Source organism: Lytechinus pictus, chromosome 3 (assembly GCF_037042905.1).
Source record: "Lytechinus pictus isolate F3 Inbred chromosome 3, Lp3.0, whole genome shotgun sequence".
In the NCBI taxonomy this organism is placed as follows: domain Eukaryota; kingdom Metazoa; phylum Echinodermata; class Echinoidea; order Temnopleuroida; family Toxopneustidae; genus Lytechinus; species Lytechinus pictus.
This window is the reverse complement of record NC_087247.1, coordinates 35479001-35501978: the sequence shown is the minus strand read 5'-3', so window position 1 is coordinate 35501978 and position 22978 is coordinate 35479001. Positions and strand designations below refer to the sequence as shown.

General features: G+C 35.6%; 1 protein-coding gene across 1 annotated transcript in view; it reads left to right on the top strand.

Annotated features, from left to right (window-relative positions):
• LOC129257366 (neurogenic locus notch homolog protein 1-like) overlaps positions 1-22978 on the top strand; it is a 49967-nt gene that overhangs the window by 5633 nt on the left and 21356 nt on the right. Inside the window, exons 2-15 of the mRNA XM_054895671.2 lie at positions 31-363; positions 1578-1694; positions 6803-6922; positions 7670-7786; positions 10112-10225; positions 11485-11604; positions 12667-12786; positions 14288-14428; positions 16741-16884; positions 17626-17739; positions 18279-18404; positions 18639-18755; positions 20181-20303; positions 21455-21580. Of these exons, the coding sequence (XP_054751646.2) occupies positions 6814-6922; positions 7670-7786; positions 10112-10225; positions 11485-11604; positions 12667-12786; positions 14288-14428; positions 16741-16884; positions 17626-17739; positions 18279-18404; positions 18639-18755; positions 20181-20303; positions 21455-21580 (1471 nt within the window). The 5' untranslated portion in view covers positions 31-363; positions 1578-1694; positions 6803-6813. The remainder of the gene's footprint in view (positions 1-30; positions 364-1577; positions 1695-6802; positions 6923-7669; positions 7787-10111; positions 10226-11484; positions 11605-12666; positions 12787-14287; positions 14429-16740; positions 16885-17625; positions 17740-18278; positions 18405-18638; positions 18756-20180; positions 20304-21454; positions 21581-22978) is intronic.

Genomic DNA, 22978 nt, shown 5'->3' with positions numbered 1-22978 from the left:
AATTTAGTTTTCATATCGATTTCTCTACAGATATCGAATACTTCGTAAACAAGTTTGATGAGCTCCAGAGCCCCAATTATCCCGGGAGTTATCCGAACGATATTGACCGCTTCTACACTGTACTGGTCCATGGCGCTACAACTATCAGTTTTACTATTGTTGAACTTGACCTTCAAGAAAATATAGATGAATTATCATATGGTTACGATGCCTCCCTCGCAACGCCCCTAGGAACGTTTACAGGAAGCATCACAAACCATATAAAAGATGTTCAAGGAGATTTCGTCTGGTTCCGATTAGTGACAGACGGAAACAACCCCCAATCGACAAACTACGTTGGTTTCAGCATCACGTATGAAGCAGGTCGGTCTTTCTCTTGCTATTTTTCAAGATGCAGTCTTGTATATTATTATTTTATCTAGGGTACATTTCATTTTTGATAGTCGGTCACTCTCTGCCCAATTGTCTTTATTTTCGTAAGAATTGCCACACTTTGAAATCCAACATGACTGGAAAAAAATATTAATGTAAATCATAAGAATATTTGTGTACAGAGTGTAACAACTGATGCTCGTTATGTGAAATTGCCTTTGCACCAATAACATTGACAACTTCATCCCAATGTTATAATGTCAATTAAAACAGATTGGTAAGCGAACTCTGCTCTATACGGAGCCCCTATGGTTACATGACGTGTTCTTGTTTTCTAAACTCGTTCCTAATGCTTATTATCTCGTTCTCTCGACGAACTCACTCGTTTCCTTGACTTATCATCTTCTCAAGACTTCGAAGTCGACTCAACGACTTAGTGAAACATGGGAGCAAATTATAAGTCGAAGGAGCGACTTAGTAGTTGGGGGAAAGAGTAAGTAAGTCGAGGGAACGAGTTGGTATGTAAAGGGAACGAGCTAATAAAAAAAATTGTCCTGTCTGGGGCTGTCAATCCCACGTCAGCTATGTCCGTAATAGAGAGTTTTCGCATTTACTACGGAGCCGCTCTCTGCAACACACTAATTCCTTTCAAATGCAAGTCAAACCACATTGGAGAGGCTTTTGTCGTCTCTTGACGACATAAATTATTTGCAATTGCTCGTCTGGTACAAATCTCCGGATGATCTGCTATCCCGGTCCACCTACTTTCGACAAAAGCCTCTTAGCTCTCGATTGTGATTTGACTTGCAATTTCAAAGGAATTGGTGCGTTGAAGAGAGTTGGCTCCGTACTCAATGCGAAAACTCTGTAATATATCATTCTGTTGAAACATTCGTATGGACCCCATTTTTTAACGATGCAAAAATTATCATACTGTATATTGATTTTATGTTTTTGATTTTAAAGGAAGTGTTTCATGAAAGGACTTATTTTAGCCAATAAGTCTTATTTCATCCGAGTGCATCTGCCATCTGGGCAAATCAAAATCAAGAAAGTTATCAGATCTGACTTCTTGTCGGACAAAAATGTTAATGAACCGCTCCCCTGTTCTCACGTTGATTCAGTATTGCATAAAAGAGATAACCATTCTTTGTATGAAAAATAAGTATGTCTTTATTATTATGCAAAATATTTTTGTGCAACAGATATTGATGACTGTGCAACTCACTTGTGTGAAAATGGTGCTACGTGTGTTGATGTTGGAGTAGGCGCCTATAGGTGTGATTGTACTGATCAGTTTGAGGGCATATTATGCCGAATAAGTAAGTTTGCTGATATTATATCAACCCCTTACTTGATATTCGGTTGTTTCATTTATATTTAAAGAAACTAATGTATTTACTAATGAGACTAGTCTAGCAGGCGCGGTTCTAAACTAATTTTTTTTGTGGGGGGGGGCTACTAGGCGGTTCAGAAATGTTCATGACGATGAAAAGGGCATATCGTGGGCAGCGTAGTGCACGTGGGAGACTATAAAGGCCTACTAATCGAGCAGCTATCCCCGAACTTAGAAAAAATATTTACAATACAATGCGGGGGAGCGTAGCGATCGAGCGAATAAAATAACGTTTTCAAAATGCTTGAGAATGTTCTTTCCATAATCTTATTATATAACACCCATCACATAATGTGATTTCACTTCACGGTAATGAGGGCTATATGCCAGGTTAAAAGGTAAGGGACCTGCTTTGTTACTCTCTCCAGAAGTTTTGTTTATTTCTACGTGAGTGAGCCCAGTGAACGACCCAAAAATCCTTCTTTCAAGAGCGTTTTAAAAATTAAAACGGGGGAATGTGGTGACCGGGGGATAATTTTCGAAGTGAAACCTTGCATTTTGAATACTTTATTATGAACTTCCAAAAATGTACACCTACAGCATATTTAAAGTCTCGAATGGGATAAATACTCGACATGACATGAATTTTGCGTGTGAAGTACGATCCCGTGACATGCTCTTTTGCAGCATTTCTGCATGTCGAGGATAAATACTCGACATGCAGAAATGTTGCAAAATAACATGTCACGGGATCGTGCTTCCGTCCCCAAAGCTGCTACCTAGAACCGCGCCTGCTAATATATTATAAGTGTTATCCACAAGAGCCCTGAGTAAATTCCTTTCGAAATATAGTGAGTCAGTATAATTGTTTTTATTTTATTATTCTTGTACGTGTTTTTCGTCATGTAGACCATTCATGGTATTTCGCGAAGGTTAAACATTCATTAACAAAGGGTTAGATTGACATAAACTCATGTTTATATAAAATACGATTGCATAACTTACTCCATCATCATGACTACTTGAAAATCTAACGCCTCAAAACTTTGGTTTGGTTTTGCCTCGGAATCAGAAGGAAAACTAACCATGGTAATAGAATTCATTTGAAAGGTTCGTGTGTCGATTGTGACAAAAGGAGTTTGACAACCATTTCATCTCTTTTGTAATTTACTGTTTTCTATTAATTTACTTTGATCCTTGGGTTTCTAATGAAAGTATGGTAGGCCACTTGATATTCATTCAAATAAACATTTTTTCTTCCATTTTCACAAAATATATTTTTAAATATTAATTATACAGAATCATTTCTCATAAAAGAATATAAATATAGGTTAGCTTTGGAAACGGAATATAGATGTTTTTCATGGCTTCATGAAAGAAATATATCCTTCTGAGTAGAACTTTTGACAAAGTTAAAGTTTCAGTTATTGTCTTATTGCAGCATATTCTTTTTTTTTTACTGACCTACGTCAAAATTATTTCAGCTTATAAGGAGATGTCAGATCCCCATATATATACAGATTGCATATTTTTTAAAGTCATTGCTTATCCTTTATACGATTCTGTTCAAACATCCACCAATCTACTTCCCCGTTTTGTTATGTTTTTTTGGCCATCTCATCATTTTGCTTAAATTCACTTTAAAGTTAAATGTTTGCACATTTTCATGTCATCATATATATTCTTCTTCATCATCATGTTATTGTTTTTTTCTTTTCTCTTTTCATGACAGGGTACCATTCATCATCAGTTGTGACCCACGTCTCATCCCATTTCCATCTCATCATTAATATTATTCATTTTCACAGTACACTATATATATTCTTTTCCTCTCCATTTTTATTATGTGTCATTCTTCATTTAACCAATGATTCATTTCTGTATTCACCGTAAATATAACAGGATGCATTATCTTTTTCAGGAAAATATATTATTTGGTCTGTTAAACACATATGAAGTAACGGAACCTATAAGTGACGTGTTTATATATATATATTTTTTTTATTGTTTATCATTATTGTATACACGTGTATTGTTCAACTTTACAGCTCGTCACATACGAAAACAAAATGGGTTTTTTTATAATAAATCATGGCCGTAAGCAGAATTGTTTTCATGGAGGGCCAGGCGCGTAAAAAAAATTGGGAGAAACTCGAAAGCGAGGGACCGGAGCGACCGAGCCTCTCATGGCGGCACTTTTGCATTTTGAAAGAGAAATTTCAAGGATTTCGTGCACACTTTTGGTGACGTTTTTAAAAGAATTTCAGTAAAATAATGTAGGTTTTCAAAATGTCTGGGGGTAACTGCCCCCTGCTCCCCCGCTGCGTTTGGCCATTTGATAAATTAACCACAAATATATTCAATAAATGTGTTCTTCACACATATGTGAGTGAAATGATTTCAAGAAAGGAGACCAAAAAGTCTGTTGGTATACATTTCTATTTTAAAGAGAAGATTACAAATGCTAAAAAAGTTGAATCTCCCCTCCTGAGTACAAGACCTTAATCAGGAACAATCAACTAGAAATTACGTTTAGTTTCGTGCTTGCAGTTCACTAATTTCATGAACGAAGGCGCTTTCACTGGGTCGTTGTCGTTAGTATTAATCGCTTCTCTCACTTGTACTAACTGGTTAGTGACTATTGATCATCGAGTCTTTTGTTAACTCTGCTAGTCCGTCGACAAACAACCAGTGAAAATAAATTCGCTTCATAAAATTATTGTAATAATATACAAACAGTACTCAAAAGAACCAAGATTTTCTTCTTTCTAGTTAATATCTCCTGAAAGAGGTGTCATAATAATGGCCCGATATAGAAATTGCTCGAAATATTGCTTTTATTTTGATATTCAGATACTGTCTTCAAATTATTTTAAATACTTAAAGTAGACACTATACGGATAACATCATGACAGACTGCGCTTTATATTCATGCATCCTTTGAATATTGATTATATTGGTGATTAAGATACGATAAATGCTCGAAATTCTAGGGTTTTTTTTTTCGTTCCTGGGACGCACTGTAGGCCTATAGAATAAAGCTATTCCGTTTTACATGGCCCTGGGAAGCGGGGGGGGGGGGGCAGGGGCGCTGAAGCACCTGCAAGATATTCCTGGAGGTGCTGCGTGTATTATTCTCCATATGCAGCACCCCCTGGAATTCTAGTAGGTGTGACAGAGTGGAGAAACGTAACCAAAATGACCTACTTTATGTATAGAAACCCTTGTAGTTGTTTTCTTTCTTTTTTTCTTTTTTTTACTTGCTTGTCAAATTTCTCGGGACCAAAATGACCTTCATTTTTTTTTTAGTTAAACCTTTTTTTTGCTTGTCAAATTGACATCAGCACCCCCTGTAAAAAAATCGTTCACAGGGCCCTGCCGTTTTACAATAACTAGATTCCGGATCAGATTGACTGTTGTACTGATCGACAATTCGTTGCGGGAAAAAAAATTGACCCGTTATAAGTCAGAGTGGAACTCCTGGCTAAAACGTATTATATTCAAATGAATTGAGTCAAATTCACTGAGCAAAATGCTAAAAATTTCATCCAAATCTGATGACAAACAAAGAAGTTATTAAATTTTAAAGTTTTGCAATATTTTGTGAAAGAAGTTAAATGCACATCGTCAATGAATATTCATCAGGTGGGCTAAAGATGTCATGTCCCCACTTTTCTTTTTCTTATGTTGTTACACATGTAATATTAATAATATTTTGGAGAAAAAAAACAAGTAAGGATATGACATCATCAATTTTCTCATTGAATATTCATAAAGACATGTTTAGAACTGTTTCACCGAAATAATGTACATCTTTTAAATGTCATAACTTTGTTATTCTTTGTCCGATTTTGATCACATTTTCAGTGTTTTGTTTGTTAAATCTTTCTTTATTTGTTCAAACCATATTATTTTTTTAGCCTGGGAGTACTTCTTTAAGATGTGACCAAGAAAGTATCTTGGCCACACCTGAGCTTATATCGGATATAATTATTTATAAAGAAAGTCCAATACGGGCTGACTTTCTCGCTTTGCATTTAATATTGTCTGGAAGATTTGCGATATTTAAAAATATTTCCAGCAAGCATTGCAATTACTTATCCATTTGGTGCGATATATCAGTATCAAATAAAGAAGCGCACCACAATTGAAATGATGACTTGAAACAGTCATAGTTTCACTAAGGTGAATGGTTATCACCTGACTTCTCGGAGAGGTCTCTGATAATTTTTTTTTTTTATTTTATTTATTTCTGATATTTGACAGGGTAGCCCATTCACCAATAAGTAGTGGTCTTCCATGGGGCCCTGAATAACAATAAACATATTTACAAAATGCATAACGTATGTACAGAATGTTACAGCATTAAGATTCACATTAGGATTTGAATGTAAAACGAAACATTAACAAACTTAGCAGCAAACAAAACGCAGACGGGCACTCGTTTGACGTATAATAAAATATCAATAAATCAAATTAATTAAGAAGGACATCTTGAAAATACTGATAATATACACCAAATCATCAAGGTCATGCTAACACAAAATAAGCACAACAGTGGATGTTCCGCAAGTTATTCATAAATTACAAGTTCTTTTAAACATTCTCTTAAATGAAATGACAGAAGGAGCTGTTCTAATTGAATTATCAAGCTTATTCCATTCAAATATTGAAGATACGATTGGACTACACTTATAATTGAATTGTCGAATTAGTGATATAACGAAACCCTTCCAGATCGATAGGTTGTCATTTTAAATAATACAATGGCTTAACAGCTCAGTCCTATTCGTGGATATGTCCCAGAGTAAAATGAGTGATATTTTCGGTCAGATCTTTTAGAGATTTTACGAGGTGTAGCCCATCGCAACCAAAAGGAATCATTACGTCCATACAAATCCTGACTTCAAAGCAAATGAATGAGAAGATTAAGTTAATGTTCTAAACTTTTAATTCGGATCTTGAGAGTCCCACTCCGGCAATTGGGTTTTATATCAAGGAATATGCCTTGCTTTTAATGACAAGTTATGATGTGTGATAACCAGTCATATTTTTCATGTTTATTCTGGGATTCTGCTTTCGTTTGTTTCACAGGTATCGTGCCCATGCCCTGTGCAAGTAACCCGTGCAATGGCAACGGTGATTGTCGCAATGTCACTAATGATTTTCAATGTGATTGTTATCCTGGTTTTCTTGGGCAGACCTGCAACATTGGTAAGAATTTTATGAAAAACAAGTTGCTTCCTCTCTTCGGTCTCCCTCTCTATTAAATATAGGAGCACTTATTAAAGGTCCACAATTCATTTGTCTCTGGTGTGGTCTTTTTTCTTAGAGTGTTTTTTTTAAGTAGTGACATGTTTCGAAAGATTCTCAAACAATTATTGTATAGGCTTCATTGAGGCACAAGTTTAAAAAAAATGAGTATAACTTTTTTTGTGAGACATCGAGTTCTGCTATTCAAAATATCAATTATCAATCGTTCCAAATTAACATTAATTGTATCTAATGAATTGTATCGTGAAAACTTCATATTCAGTTATCTTGTGAAAGTAATCTTTTTTTTTCTTTTCTTCGTACATATATATATGTTTCTTGAAATAAGCTAGCTATCTAGTTGTTGTTGGTGTACTCTGTAACATATTGAAATCTGTAAAATCTGTAAAGTCTCCTTTTTTGTGTCTCTGATGTGGCGTTAAAAATTACTTTTTCAGACAAATAGTGTTCCAGTTCTTTTGTGAAAGACATCTGAATGTACATGTAACAAGTTTGAAATTGAAGGTCACTCTCCACAATTTAACGTCAAATAAGTTCATTTGATTTTCTGTTCATCAGAGTAGCCCTGTTTATTTGAGTTGTATACACTTCAATTGGAAGGACCTCTTTTTATAATTGTTTTAACTTGCATGTATTTTCAATTAATTTACGTATTGAGGTTTTTTTTTTTCTCTCTCTCTCTTTTAGCTGACCCATGTTTTAACAACCCTTGTTTGAATAACTGTGACTGCAGTGTCACCGCTACTTTTACAACCAGCTGTTTATCTACTAACCCATTTATCACGGGCTCACTTTGTGAAATCGGTAAAATTATCATCTCCTTTTACAGTTGTTGATGGTAGTGTTTAAGATTATTTTCTATACCACCAGATAAATAAGTTTTCCAGTGTTGGAAAATATGTTGATTTTATTGGAGAATAGATGTCTAGTAATAGTCTAAAAATCAAATAATAGCAAGAGTATATTTTTGGTCATCAGTATCTCACGGCTAATCTCATGATTTACATTGGCTGTGGCAAAATTAGATTCTAAATTCTTCTGTGGAAACACATGCCACAAATGTGGAGGGGTAGGGTGGGGGAAAGCAAAGTAGTATTGTTTAAAGCAGCAGCCGGAGTACAATTTTGGACGAAAATGCATTATTAACTTGTATCTCTTTCTCAGTGGGTAATCGGTTTTTGTTCGGCTATTAGGAGGGTGGGTGACATGTGAGTGCGTTTGTATCGAGTATACAGGACAATATTTCATGAAGGTTGTCAGCACTGACGTCTGACAAGTTGACAATTTTCTGACAGTTACCGTAACTGTAGTCAATGACCAGTGCTTCTCAGCCAATCAAAATCAAGCATTTCACTGAAATTATCAGACCTTACCTGTTAGTCGTGACAAGACAACTTTCATGAAACTCCCCGTGGTGTGGGTCACTGGCGTAAATCCGTGTTGATGGGTGGGGGGGATGACTGAAATATTTTGGCATTTTTTTTGCAATCATGTTTTTAAATATGCAAGGAATTGTCATTGATATGTCCACAGTGGCGTACCGTGGGTCACGGCATGGGGGGGGGGCACCAGCAACATTTTTAATCACTGAGTGAGTGCGCTAGTGAGCGCGCGAAGAGTGCTCAGTTGCCAGTTATACTGACCTAATAGAGACATTTTAAGGACAATGTCATTAAACGGATATCTATCTCACTGATCAAATAATGCGAGCGCGAAGCGCGAGCTAAATTTTTTTAATATTCATACCTAAAAAGGGACATTATAATCAAATTTGTGTAATCATGATATGTACCTGTCTCGCTAAACAATGCGAGCGCGAAGCGCGAGCTGAAAATTTAGATAATTCAGACCTGAAGTGGGACATTCTAAGGTTTCTTTGTAGGAATTAACTAGGACCATACGTATTTCATTAACGAAATGATGCGAGCGCGAAGCGCGAGCTGAAAATTTTTGATATTCAGATCAGAAGAAGGGACATTTTAAGGACTGATTTTAGGAATTCATGAAGAGCAGACATATCTCACCAATCCACTAATGCGAACGTAATCACGGACAGGAAATTTTTCATATTATACGAAGACCTTAACATGGGGCAATCACTTTTTGAGTTATGAAAAAGAAGCATATGTCACTACATAAAACAATGATAACTCAAGTGCTAGGAAATATATTTGGTTTATATTGAATTGAAAACGGGATGTTTTAGTACAACATGATTATATATCTCGTTAAGCAGACAATGCGAGCACCAGGAACAATGAAGACGTAGGCCCTGGGCAAATTATGTTTTATAAAGTTATGATAAAAATGTTTCTTATGTAATGTAACATAACATAATTATAATATAATATAACATTATAATGAATAATATTTTCTTCTTTCCCACTACGTTTCTCTTCCTTTCTCCCTCGTTTCTCCTTTTCCCCCTTTACCTGTTTTTTTTTTGTCAGCCGATGGGGGGATGTGCCCCCATGCCCCCCGTAATTACGCCACTGTATGTCCATATGGCAAATACCCCTCCAATATTATTATCTTTTTTTACCCCACGATGGTTTAATGGTTTTATTAGAGATTACATTCACATTTTTTTGACATTCCATCTTATTCCCTTTCCAAAGACCCAAACATTGATGAATTGGAAGAAACGGGGGTTTCTCTTTAATGTTATAAGGACATAAGTATTTCGTTTGGAAATGGTGAACTGGCTCTTTATTTGCATTTTATGATTCAATGATATTGTTTAATTTGTTAAGCGGTATCTTAGGAAGAATTTTCACCAATAAAACAATTATCTCTTGTGAATTTTTTTTTCATTTCTTTCGTAAAAAGTGGGGGGATGTTTGTACAGGCCATCCCCCCCTCCTCGAAAAGTGGGGGGGATATATCCCCCCATCCCCCCCGGGATTTACGCCAGTGGTGTGGGTGGTACCGGTGTGGGCGAGATTGTCGAGTGTGTGTGGGTGTGTGTAGCGGATCAACGAGATAAGGTATGGGTTGTGTGTCTGAGTCTATTGTGTTTGTACGGGTGTGGGAGTGCATGCTTGCGTATGTGGGATATAACTGGAAATTTGTAATGAAAGCATTGTTTAACATTGACACCAAATGTTTATACGTCTTTACTTTCGACAGTCCATCCATGCAATGATCCACAACTCTGTGAGAATGGTGGAAACTGTAATCCATCGGGATCTTCATTTTCATGTTCTTGTCTTCAGGGATTCGTTGGGGATGTGTGCCAACATGGTGAGATATTACTCATAAACCTTTTTTCATTTTCCACATTGTTATAGCATCAATTATATTCAATTTACTGCTTCCACGTTCTCTACTTAGATCCATTTCTCGCTATTTTTTCTCGTTTCTTTCTTTCAATCTCTTCTGTGTTGAATTAATGACCGTATAATAATGACAAAGGATCTTTCAAAATTTGACTCTTATTTTGCATTGTTAATCACACCGCTGATCTAATTGACAATTACTTTTAGATGGTACCTTTCAATTTGTACTCTGGTACCTAATGATATCTGAATACAAGTAGTTGTAGCATCTTTTTGAATGTTTGCATGAAATACACCAAGAATTGAAACGTATTTTTATTTGCGATCTGCGTAACATAAGCAACGTTTATCATTAGAAGGGATTTTTATTTGGCTTTGGGGATTGTCTGAAAACCCTTTTTATTGGAAAATCACGTTTGAAATTCAAGGAAACTTCTTTTACAGCTCATGTTTCTCTACCATGTTCACCATGTTCACGAATTGCATATGACTTAGATTCATTCTAAATCATACTTGTATGTTTTAGGATGAAACGGGAACTGCCTCATCATTTAAACCCCCATTCCACATGTTCCACAAAGAACAAGACCTTTAAAATACCATAAATTCTGATTGATCTTTCAGAGGTCTCTCAATGAACCTACAATGGTGTTTGAGGTCTTACACGAGTCCTGACCAATCTTTCAGTGGTCTTCGTGGTCCTCATGGGCTCCAAAACTTTTTGAAACGGTTCAAAACAGTCTTACAATGGTCTTACAGGAAAATGGTCTTTCAGTGGTCTTTCAGCGGTCTTTCGATGGACTTTCAAGGTTCTTATTAGTCTTTCCATGATCTTTCGACAGTCTCTCAAAGATTTTTGCGGAGATCACTGTAAGACCCACGAGAGATCATTGAAAGATCATTGAAAGATCATTGAAAGACCAGGCAAAGTTCATGGAAAGAATTTTGAAAGATCACTTGTAGCATAAAAGATCTCTGAAAGACCATTGAAAAATCTCTATAGGACTAGTCTAAGACCAGTAAGACAAGAAATATCCATCAGTCTTTTAGAGTTCTTTGAGGGGTCTTTCTGAGCCATTCCACAGAGATGACAGATTTCAGTGATCTTGAAGACCGCTGTTAGACCTCAGCAATTTTCAGTGGTCTTTCAATGGTCTCCGTTCTGTGGAATGGGGGCCTTAACAAGGTTTGGAAGCTAACTTTACTGCATTATGTTTTCCTCAGATGACCCATGTGAGCCGGTAAATCCGTGTCAAAATAGTGGAACATGCAACCCTACAACGGACGGATCCAGTTTTACTTGTGCTTGTATTTTATTCTGGGGAGGTTCAACATGTACTGACCGTGAGTACTTAGGATGTCATAATTACTCAAATTGCCATCTGAATGTCAACATTTTCTATAATTCATTATTCGTGTGTAATTATCGCGTCGCGGAACTAATTTTGAAAATGACATGGCGAATATTAAGAAATCATTATTTTTTAATGTAAGTGTTTTAGGGCTTATCATTATTTCCATCTTTCTTATCACTATAATTGTCCTCATTATCCTGATTTTTATATCTTTATCATCATCTTCTTCTTCACTACCATTATCAATATCATTGTCATGATTTTATCACCAGTTTATTCACGACATTTAGGTTATTACTTCAGATATAACGCCTACATAGTGTGTCTGTCTCAATTTTGTGTCGAAAACACTCATTGAACAGAGGAAAACATCGAGTTGTTGAATATTCATTTTTTATTTCATTTATTTTCATATTCAAATTAAAAACAAACAATCATCAAAGCAAAAACAAGAACATATATCACATAAAGATATTTAAGAAATATTAATAACAGATATAGAGAGAAAATTATAGTACATGCAAAAAACTACATTACACATTGAAAATGGAGGAACATCGAGAGCCACGAGGGCTAAATCGAGGGTATTTACAAATAAAAATGATAAGTAGAACAAATTTAAAATGTTCAACAAGATTTCAAAGTCAAGGTAGGGAGAGAAAGGGAAGGGGAAAAGACAATAAGAACTTGGTGATGAAAATGAGATTGGATTGTGTACAGATATGGACATGTGGCATGTTTTTGTAAATTGTGATACTCTTCAATATGCAGTATAATAGTATTTTTATTCTTTATTTTCTTTTGAATGATGAATGTAATTACGTGATTTATTTCCCTTGTATTCTTAATGTGCTTGACCTAACGATAAGGACGGTAACGACAGTGGGGTGGGGTCACAATGTCTAAATCCAATATTTTCATCCTGGATATAAGTTTGTTTGAAACTCCTACTATGTCCTGATAAAAAATATGTCAACCACTCATCGAAGTACAGTTTATATGCAACTGACTTTTCAACGACCTAATATCTTGTAATCTTTCAAACCAACAGCATTGGGATGTGACAACGTGGATTGTCAAAATGGTGGGACGTGTAACATTGATTCTGTTAGTGGAAATTTTGATTCCTGTGTCTGCACTCCTGAGTATTATGGGCCTTTCTGTTCCAATGGTAAGTTATAGATAATTATCTCATGTCACTTTGTGCCTAAGTGATGGCGCCATCAGTTTTCTTCTTCTTTTTTTTTTTGCATAAGAAGAAAATTGATTAGTCATTCGATGATGTCGTGCTGGGCCATGTGAAATATGTGCATATGTATTACCCGTTTCCTGTAAAAAAAAATTTGTAAATGCTTAACATGTACTAGATTATATACTGAAGTACTTAAAACAGCAAAATAGAATAGTCTTATTAATACCACATTCCACCAAGTATGTTATAAGACGTTTAAGGGAGGAGCGGGCTGTGAAAATTGAGTTAAGAATTTCTTAGATTTACTAGTACTAAATATTAACGTAAATGCTCAGTTTGATTCTTAAGCAATGAAAAAGGGAATATATCCATTTATTCTTTACAAAAAAGATACAAGTTTTGTATACAAAAAAGTTTAAAGAAGGTCAAGGTAGAGTCTTTTCGAAACTAACATCATTTCAAGCTATACAGTTGCAATACAAGATAAAAAGAAGAAAAAAAAACTTTTCCATGTTTCACCAGGCACGAGGGGCAATAAAATTTAGCGTAGTTGAGTACGGTATGAAATAGAGCTTAAAATTTTTCATAATGATAGAATACTTGCTTATCTATATGTGCTTTGTCATACGTATCTTAAAATACGCTCTACAGTATTAATACCTCAAAAGATTTCTGCAACTCCAAGTTTTACTGGAAATTGATTTCTTATTGTTCCGTCATTATATCAAAATGGTAATATTGAAAGTCTTATAATTCTTCTTTGATTTGTCATTTGTTGTGCTAATGTGGTCGTGAAATCTATAAATTTCCAGCAATGTCAGAAATAAAATAATTAAAATTTCATTGTTTTAACTATTTAATTCGGGGATAGACTGGGTTTGAATGGATTTGATGTGCTAGTGCGTGTAAGTCAATAACAAGTATATTAACCACGATAACGAATTGAATGTGTTTGGAATAATGTTGAACCATGTCCTTTTTATAATAAGATGTTAGACGGCATTGAGATGTTGGTTTCATTTATTTTTTATAGGGCCTATGGAAAATTTTCTTAAGCTTTCAGTGCAAGCCATCATTACTTAAACTGGGCTAATTTCAAAACACAGTGCATATTCAAAAGAGATTGATACTTTGGTTTCAAAACAAGTAACTTTGCAACTTCTTACTTCGCCTGCGGAGCGTTTCATCAACATTTTTCGTCCGACAAGTTGTCAGATCTGACACCTTTCCTTGATTACGATTGGCTGAGAGAAAATGTTACCATGATAGTAACTGTCGGATAAAACATCTGACAAGTCCTTTTATGAAACGCTCCCCTGATCTTCAAAGTAAATTACATTCGACGATGACATAGTCATTTACGATACGATAAGGCACGTCATCAAAAATCCCTTCAAAAGCGTAACGTCATACTTTTGTGCATGAATGTACATACATGGTTAAAGTGTGTGAATGGAAACATTTATTTATATGAATACAGCATTCCCATGTACCAACCAGGGCACTGGCAGTGGTGTATGCAATGGACAAGGCACTTGTGAGAATATTGAAGTTACTAGTGGAATCTATACTTATCGATGTACGTGCATCCCTGGATACGTAGGACTCACATGCAGATATGGTAGGTTAGATAAAAGATTGACCCAATTTCAGGCCCTATACACTAGAAATTGTAGTAGCACCCTTTGGGTGTAAGCTTGCATCCTAAGTGGAAAAATTGCAAAACACACCTTTTTATTATTATTTGCACCAAGAATTCCTTGTTTGCACCATAAAAGGTGCAATTTTCATTTCCTTTTAAGTTTGGTAGCATTCCTCGACGTAAAGAAGTTTCAAATTTGCACCTTTATTACATAACTGCGCCCTTGAAGGAACGCGGATGAGCATAATAACTCACTAGCACCCCTTTAACCCCTAGTCCCTTATTCTGAACTCGGGTTTGAATTAAACCCTGGTTTAAAGTTGTGATTTATCTATGGAGAGCCAATTGGTTCACAGATCTTTATTAGGTCACGTTCAGTTTATTAACTCGTGACACTCAAATCATTCATAACTGTTGGGAATGATAACTTAAGTATTTTTCCTCATTATCAAAGCAAATGGAAACAAAACAGTAATTATATGAAATCTATGATGTAAGCAGAATTTTTTTTATTTTTGGCTCCCATAAATTTAGTACATAGTTAGACCGTGGTCTAAGTTAAACCTGACTTCAGAATACGGACCCTAGGGTTAAATTTGAACCACTATTTCTTAATGTGCAGAATTTTTGTTTAGTCCTTGGATTCCTTGTAAGTCTCAGTGGTATAATGTGCCCCCTCAAAAAAATCATAATAATGATAAAAATGAATAAATAAATAAATGAAATAAATGAATGAATTATTAGAGGGTGTAAAACGTGTCGTATGCATCGTTTGCTTCTTAAAAATGAGACTTAATTATGTGAAAGATATTGACATAACATTTTACTAATAAAATTATATTTAACTTTTTTCCTGCCACTTTCTTTCCTCTCTCTCCTTTTTTTTTTATATTGATGGTGAAATTAAAGGATATTACCATCTTCAGGAAGTACCGTAAAAAGAAAGGTTATTGCTAAGCCTCACAGTCTATTGGTGAAGGCATATTTGTTTTTTTTAAGCAGATGCGTGATGTGCTTATATCGTATGTCAGTCAGTCACTATGTTACTTCTTTTCAGATTGTTGCACATTGATTAAAAAATGAGGGCCCCGTTACGTTATTTCTAGTTGGAGTACATTATTCAAAGCTGGGGCTTTTCATAGAAAATGTCAGTGTTGACAATTTCAGTAAAAACCCTGATTTTGAATGGCTGAGAAGCTCTGGCCTCTGAGTTCTGACTGTTTCTATAACTGTTGGAGAAAGCCAATTTGTCAGTGCTGACAACTTTCATGAAACGGTCCCCTGAAATTGTTTGTTTGTAGATGGAATACGCATACATGTACAGTGCGTCCCAGAAAAAACGAAACCGAGATTTAGCGATGATTTATCATAACTTAATCATAAATAAAATAAACAAATGACCTACCAATGTAAAGCTTAGAATCTCCTCTTTCATCTGGTATTACTTAGATTATTCCTCATTCACGCATGATTGAGCAAAAATAATTCGAAGAAAGGATGTCAAAAACTCATTTGGCGGGGGGTATCTGAATTTCAAAAAGAAAATCACATGACTAAACAGTTCAATATCTTCTCTTTTCTTTGATACCTAAATCACAGAAAATGGTCAAGTAGTAAAAAAGTTATGATCCCTCGAAACAATGCTTGAATTTCCATATTTTCATTAAATAAACGTGTTTTCACCGGTTTCCCACTGAAGCTATCGCAGGGTAACAAAAGACTAAATGCATGGCTGATCGTCAACAAAACGGAGTGTCGAGTGAGTTTGAACGCTAGCCTGTAAAACCTCTTCATTTTATGAAATTATTGAAATTCAAGCCTTATTTCAAATAACCAGAACTTTGTTATTTCTTGACCATTTTCTGTAATTGAGGTATCAAATTCAAGAGCAGATATTGAACTTTTTAAAAATGTTGTTTTCTCTTTAAAACCCAGATACGACCCGCCAAGTGAATTTTTGGTATTCCCTTTTCAAATTGTTTTTGCTCACTCATGCGTGAATGATAAATAATCTAAGTAATTCATTTTTTCATTTGTCTATTGCATTTGCGATTAAGTTATGATAAATCATCGGTAAATCTCGGTTTCGTTTTTTGTGGGACGCACTGTATATGATTACTAACTTAGAATTAATCTATTGTTCGATACATTTGCTATATAAAACCAATACACTCAACAAATTTGGTTGTACAAACTATTGTTAAAGCGGTGACAAATGATATTTGGGAGAATGTTTCTTTTAAAATTGTATCTGTATACTTCAACTATTATTTTCCTTCTGATTTCCCCAGAGGATCCTTGTAGCGCAGTTAACGATCCTTGTCAGAACAATGGGGTTTGCTCTGTCATGTTTCTTTCCTCTGATCCTGATGCTGCACCTATTGCTGATTGCTCGTGTCCCGTAGATCTTTACTATGGAGACAATTGCGAAAATGGTAAGTTATTGAAGGAAACATTTAAATAAAGTCACAAACGTGAAAAATATTAATTCAGTTCTTTATTTCATTTCAAATTCGAACATTATACAAAGTAAAAAAAAATAAACAAAACAATAACATAATTAAATGAAGAAGCTGTTACAGAATTAGATAATTAGGTAAAAGTACGTACATGTCATGATTCGTTCGTACACTTTTTATATAAAGGGTTGAATAGTGGTACACATCATAGGCGCGAACTTGCTAGTAGTTTGCCTTTTAGTCATCTCTTTAAAGTCTTTGAAGTGTAACCGCTATGCTGAGGAATTACTGTAATCGTTGCAAAATATTTTACAGATTTATTATGATTGGTATTTATGCATATCCAGGATGCTTAGTCTTTGGTTGAATAAACCCCATTCTGACGCCGGGAATCAAAATGTGAAATATTTCCTGGGTGCCTATATCTGGAATTGCAAAAGGGGGAGAACAAGGAAAAATGAAGAAAAAATGAGAAAGACTCGGTGTAAAATTTTGTCTGTTTGTTTTCTTCAATAGAAGATCAGTCTTCGACCTAATCATTGCTGTGAACCATGGCCCTTTATTCTAAAGACGACATTATTTTGTGGACCTATACACTGTAAAAATTATTCCTCATACATTTTTCAACTGGGTCTCACCTTCGCACAATCTAGCAGTGTCGCCTTGAATGTGCATGTATCATTAGCATCAATCGTGTCTTTGTATTTTGTTATATAGCTTATCCTTGTACCATTAACCCATGCTTATCCGGAGGGACATGTATGAACATTGGACTTGTTAACTACGATTGCAATTGTACTAATTCCTACATTGGAGAAAGATGCCAAGCAGGTAAAATCTAACTTTTATTAACATCAAACCTGTTTATATACACAGTATTGTAATCAGCCGAACAAAAAAAAAAGAGGAAAAAACTGCAAATAAACGAAGCGAGAGAGCACAATATGGTACCTTTTTAATGAAAAAAAAAAAGATTTTTATAAACATTTTGTTTTCCAGGAGGCATGTTAGTCTGCAAGCAGACACTCAAATTTGACACTTTAACATATAAAATACCATGTCTAGGATGGAGACTAGACTCCTTACCCTGTAATTGTATGTCAAAGCATCCACAGTGCTCTAGTCTCCTTCTTCAGAACCTCCATCATTTACTATTTGAAAGCCAAATGCATGTGCCTGCATATTAGGAACGGCTACCAGGTCAGCCACCCCCCCCCCGCATCCGCCTCTGTAAATTATTTTGAATAAATGTTGATTCATTGTAGGATAAAATGGGTAGATATTCCTTGTAAATCATTGTAATGGTGATGTTCTTACTATTATTCTTATTATCATTTTCTTATGGATGCCTTCTATTCCTTATTCAATAGTTAATCCTTGCAATAGCAACCCATGTTTGAACGGCGGTGCATGTGATGGATCTGTGGTCTCTGGTACTACAACTGAATACAGGTGTAACTGTATAGGGTCATGGACAGGCCAACGATGCGAAATTGGTAGGTCTTATCAATACTAGACAAAGTATTAGTTTTAAGACATTTATAAATTATTAAGACATCAGAGCATCGGAATAAGTGAAAAACCATTAAGTGGGAAGAACTCATAACAAACCAGAAGAAGTGAGTGTAGAAGAAGCTAGAAAAGATGTATCATAAAATGATAATAATTGTATCGTCTTCGCCTTATATCCTACTGAATGTTTGATGGATACACTTGTTCACTTTTCTCAGGTGATTGCTCACCAGACAACCCGTGCATGAATGGAGCAACTTGTCAATCAACGTCGAGCGGCACATTTCAGTCATGTCTTTGTCCGGCAGGGTATACTGGGCCGCAATGCGAGACTGGTAAGCATTTACTTGCCAGTTCATATATTCCACCCCCCCCCCCCATTGCCTTTGTTTATAGGTATATGTACAAAAGTTAAAGTATTGAACAAGCAATTTCACATTTTCTGTGTATCTCTTGATTTGACTTATTGATTTCCGTATCACAATTGTACATGATATGATAAACATAAAATAACAAGGTCGAAAATACTGCAAGACATAACATAATCATAGATTTAAGGAACACAATTCAATAAACAAAGTTACCTCAGATGACATTTTTATTTAAAAGTAAAACGGAAGGTCTTGCCGAAAAAAGCAAAGCTTGTACAAAAGGCAAGCCCCTAACTTAGCTTCATTACAAAATTACAACAAAGAAATATTGGGTCGTAATAGTATATAGAATGTTTGTTTAAAAAGACGAATACATAATTTTTTTTTACAATTTACAAAAACGTCACTGATGGATCGTGTGAGAAAATATTTAGTTTTATAATATTAGAGAGAGGGTGAGGGGGAGAAGAGATGAGGGACATAGGAGTGCAGTGTACACTACGTAGAAAGCGGAGCGTTGTGGCCCAGTGGATTAGTCTTCGGACTTTGAAACAGAGGGTCGTGGGTTCGAATCCCAGCCATGGCGTAATTTCCTTCGGCAAGAAATTTATCCACATTGTGCTGCACTCGACCCAGGTGAGGTAAATGGGTACCTGGCAGGAATTTATTCCTTGAAATGCCAACGCGCTGTAAAAGGCTGCGAGGCTAAAGCCAGGGTAATAATATCCAATTAAGCGCATAGGGACGCATTTGGCAGTGATATGCGCTATATAAGCATGTTGGTATTATTATTATTATTAGAAAGAAGGCGGGCAGCAGGAGCAGGTACTTTGGATAGTTGCAATTTTAAGGAGAAAAAAATGCTGAACAAAAAGCTATTAAATTCATAGAATGTGTTAAAGTCATACAGGAAATACGTCAAAGATGTCGGTCTAATGGCCCAAAACCGTTGTTAGTGGAGAGCTTTAAAGTCTTATCCATGACCTGGACGACGCAGGGAATGAGATTTAAAAAAAACCAGAATGTTTATTAGTGAGAGGATATTCCGCATTGTGGGCGAAGGTTGTGAAATTTAAAGCTTGCTAACTATGAACCTCGTGTATGTGCAAAGCAGCACTTTTTGGCAAAATAAGCGCATCACAAAAATTGCATTATAGATAAATCAAAAGCTCTACGTGTTTTTCTTTTACAATAAAAAATGTTGGCAAGCTTTGTGGTGCATCAAATATGACTGTGGAATAATGAATGGTTTAAAAAAAAAGTTTATTTCTTTTAGTCCGTTTAATGGATTACCATAATCATATTCGTTGTTGAGATATCTAATTATAATTCTTCGATCTCTTTTACCAAGTTATTTTTTCATTGATGGGCTTTTACTATTTTTTACAGAGATTCCATGTTATGACACCAGAAATCCTTGTCAAAACAATGCAGCATGTACATCGACCGACCAAGACCAAAACTTTGTCTGCACGTGCTTTACTGGATTTCTTGGACCTCTATGCCAATATGGTATTTTACCTTTATTCCCACTTTTATTTTCTTGATTAAGAAATAACCCTGAATTGCCAGGGGTCTGGAAACGATTTTGAAAATGGGGTGCTGGTGAAGTGGAATGAAGTTTAGTTTGATATAAAAAAAAATATTGACAAGCGAAAAAGATCGCTCTCAAACTGTCAAATGAAGGAGATTTCTGTCGGATAAATAATGTGTAATTGTGTTACGGGGTTGCCACAGAGTCAAGCTCATAGTGGCGACCCCTGCAACCTTCTTAAAGTTGTTATTTTTTATAAAAAAATACAACCTTGCTCTTATTTTTTATTGTTAAATATTTCTTATGAACCATGTATTTTCTTTGGATTTGTATTTGGAAAGTTGCAGAACTAATGGATGAAATGAAATTTTACATACCAACCTTGTTTCCAGGGGATGCTTTGTATGCTATAACATCATACCCAGCACCCAAGAAAAATCTTGGGGTGCTTTAGTACCCCTGTATCCCTGTATCTCCCTGAGCCATGAAAATTGGATATTCAATATTGCTTCTTCACATTGCATCAGACATAAAGGATCACACCAAGAATCTTTACGCTGTTTATTATATAGTGTAATCTTATCTGGGAGGGGACAGATTGTTTCGAGCGCTTTGATGACTATTTTTTCTTGTCAGTATCTCTTCATTTTACGGGAAAGCACTACACGGTTGCACAAAATATTTCAAAAAAGATGGAAGAGAAATTGTCGTAGCCTTGGTGCTATTTTAAGGGCTTAATTACTTCAAACAATTACTTCAGCTTACATTTTGGAAAACATTCCAATTTTTTTTCTCGAAAGATCGGGTCCAGCAATAAAGAATTCTACACCCTTTTATTTTACACAGTAAAAGAATTATAACATACATGTATACAACAGACCCAAGACCTGTTGCACAAAGAGTTGCGATCAGACCCATCTCTAAAAATCATTTGCAACTTGATTTTCAAACAATGAAATGCGAGTATTAGAGACTTGCCCTTGATTTTTTTTATTCGTATTTAGATGCTACTGTTTCTCCGATGTGCCACATGGGTCATTCATAGATTTATGGAGAAATATATCCAAATGGTGAACCCCACGTGGGAATGTTTTACAATATTTCCTGCTTTCTTTAACTATCAATTTAGAATCCTCATGCAATTCCCAGCCGTGTACAAATAGTGGTACTTGCAATGTGATCGACAGAGGTGATCAGCCACCTAACTATTCTTGTGACTGTCCCGAAGACTATTACGGATCTATGTGTCAAATGTGTAAGTTTCACGTCCTTAACAATACTAATAATAACTAGATTTTAATTCGTCATGCGGACGAATTAGGTGGTCTGTCCTAATTCTCGCCATCATGATCACTATTGCCATGTTCATGCAGATCAATATGATCTTCATGATGACAACGGAATATTCATTATGGATGGAATACTTGTGAAAGACGGGAGATGATAAAGCACTGTGAAAAGGGTCTCTTTGATATATGAAAATACATGTGATATGAAAAAAGTAATTATAATCTGTTTAATCTTGCTAAATTTTAACTTTCATACCTTTTAATTATCATAAAGGATCATGTACGAGGTGGTAAAAAGAAAAAAAAAAGGAAAAAAAAATCATCTTGTTCACCCCCAGGACTCGAACCTGCGCCCCCGAGAACTCAAGTCAAGTGCGTTATCCATTGAGCCACGATATTCCCCATAGAGATAACACGTTCCCATAGAGATTACACGTAAGCACATTTGAGAATTACAAATCCAATTTTGCAAGCGAAAAACGGGCATGATCCTGGCATCTGATCGAAAAATGGAGGGCACACTTCCGAAAGCTTAGAATCTCAGCTACATCATACCAAAAGCTCAGGGATAACTAACAAGAAAAAATGGAGATATAGCTCACGAAATAGAGGAATGTAGAACCTAGTTTTGAGAAAAAGTCATGTCCCATAGAGATTACACGTAAAATGAGGAAAAATGACATGCCTCTTTTCATCGCAATTTTACACCATGATGCGTTTTTCAAAATGAAAATTCATGTGAACTGACGAGAAAGAGTACATTCTAAACTACAACATATCGAAATCTGGGCGTAAAAAGATCAATATTCACGGAGTTATGATCAAATTTGCATAAATTTGATGACGTCATTTGTGAAAAAATGAAATTTTCAGTTTAGGCGCAATTTTGATGACGTCATGATCGAATTGAGGGACAATGGTGACATGAAATCAAATCTACAACTCATACTCTATCGATATATGAAAAAAAAAATTGGGGTCAACGGACTATTTAAAGAGCTACAGTGAATTTTCAATAGACATGTTTTTGCCCATATATGGCCTGTAGTGAGAGCTCGCGCGCACACGTGCTGCAAAGTTTAACGCTTTGGTTTAACGGGTGATAATTTCGTTATTACTTGTCGTAGAAGGTTGATCAAGGTATCAAATTGTTCAGAATTATATTATCGGTGCATTGATATAAAAAAATTGGCGATTCTATGTTGGAAGATGCAATTACGCGCGAAAACGCGCGCGCATGTGCGTGCGCGCGTTTTTTTGCAAAATGCTTGAAATGGCCTGAAACGTATGGAAAATTAATTTGGAACGAATTTGAGCATTTTAAAATTTTAATGCGCGCGTACGTGCGCGTCGAGGTGCGCGCG